The sequence below is a fragment of the Sinocyclocheilus grahami genome, unplaced genomic scaffold (assembly GCF_001515645.1).
Source record: "Sinocyclocheilus grahami isolate Dianchi unplaced genomic scaffold, SAMN03320097.WGS_v1.1 scaffold6558.1, whole genome shotgun sequence".
Lineage (NCBI taxonomy): Eukaryota > Metazoa > Chordata > Actinopteri > Cypriniformes > Cyprinidae > Sinocyclocheilus > Sinocyclocheilus grahami.
Genome location: NW_015510927.1, coordinates 7,615 through 9,185, shown reverse-complemented (window position 1 = coordinate 9,185; position 1,571 = coordinate 7,615). Strand labels below are relative to the sequence as shown.

The following is a 1,571-nucleotide window of genomic DNA, read 5'->3' as shown; positions in this document are numbered from 1 at the left end:
GCATCATATGACCCCTTTAAACACTCAAATTGTGTTGTTGCATTACATTAAACAATAAGCATAACAATTAACAAATGTATGTTAAACCATAAAACAATAGATATGCTGTACAAAATGATGAAAGTATTGTGATCTTTGTGGTCGCAAATAGTGGAACCTGTTAGTTAATGAACTGAACTTCACCTGTCTGAACTTGAAGGGAAGTGACTTCAAATCCCTGTGACAGCAGTTGGTTAAAGGACACCGCAAAAATGGCTCCGAAAAGTGAAGTTAGTGATCAGGAAAGCTCTTGCATCATTTCTTTGCAGGTGTCACGTGTGCTTTCTGATTTTGTATCTAATGCAGTGACTTTTTAAATATTGATTCTTAATGTTATTATATGGCATCAGGAGGTTTGGTATATAGGCCTAGTGCGTGGTGCGTATAGGCCTACTTTCATATTGTTATACTGCTTTTGCATCCTTTATGAAGCCTTAAAGCTTTTGTAAATGCTTGGAAAAGATCGACCGATATATTAGTCAACGTTTCTTCTTTGTGTTCTATGAAAGAAAGAAAGATATGCAGGTTTGGAATGACATGAGGGTGAAGGATGACAGAATTTTCAATTCAATTCTCTTTAAAGGTCCAAATACATTTTGAGGCCACTGATGTGTAACAAACCTATTTCAAATGATTGTATATAAAAAATGACTTTCATGAACACATCCCATTTTTTATTCATCATCAGTCTAATGCTTTGGAAAATTGTTCCTACATCTTTTATGCATAGCATGTAAATCCCCTTCAAACTACTTCTATAGAATAAATAGATTTAAAAGAGTCTAAGGGGCTGCTTCATGAGACTGGTTCATTGTTTATCAGATTATAGTTTTGAGAGGGACTCGTCTCATTGATGGGGTTTTGAATGGGGCTCAGATGGATCTTCTGTGACAGCTTCATGTACAATGATTCATTCTTTCCTAATGAGATTTGGAAAAGCCCCAGAGTCGAGAGCCAGACTTTTAGCAGAACAAAAGAATATTGTCATTGTAATTTTTTTTTTTTACTCACAGGAAGAAGCAAGCAAATTGTGGGCAAAAATGATCAGAGATTACTTTTAATGAGTGAAATCATTTTTCATACATACTGTACTCAGATCTTATCCTCAACATTATTCGGAGATAATAGTCAGAGTCAAAATGAAACAATAGCTAGTCACTCACAATAGCTTGAAGACACTGATGACAAATTAAAAACTGAGTCCCAGTACATTTTCCTCACATATGGATGAGAATAATTCAAATCCTCACCCATTCTAAGTTTAAACTCAAATGATGGAGATCATGTTCGACATCTTTTTATTCTGTGTAGTTTTCCCTGACCTGATGGACGTGGTCCCAGCCAGTCTGCATGTGAGCGTGATCTTCTTCTGCGCAGTGCTCATCGTCTTCTCCACAGTGTCCTGTGCCTTCTTCTTTTACAATGCTTTCGGAAGCCCATATGAGACACTGCATGGACCCCAGGGCCTTTACCTCTGGAACATGATAAGCTGTAAGACTTTGCTCAGATACACACACACACACACACACACA

General features: G+C 37.0%; 1 protein-coding gene across 1 annotated transcript in view; it reads left to right on the top strand.

Annotated features, from left to right (window-relative positions):
• The first annotated feature begins 1,313 nt into the window (after positions 1 to 1,313).
• LOC107577607 (clarin-1-like) overlaps positions 1,314 to 1,571 on the top strand; it is a 7,794-nt gene continuing 7,536 nt past the window's right edge. Inside the window, exon 1 of the mRNA XM_016263663.1 lies at positions 1,314 to 1,530. Coding sequence (XP_016119149.1) covers positions 1,314 to 1,530 — 217 coding nt within the window. The remainder of the gene's footprint in view (positions 1,531 to 1,571) is intronic.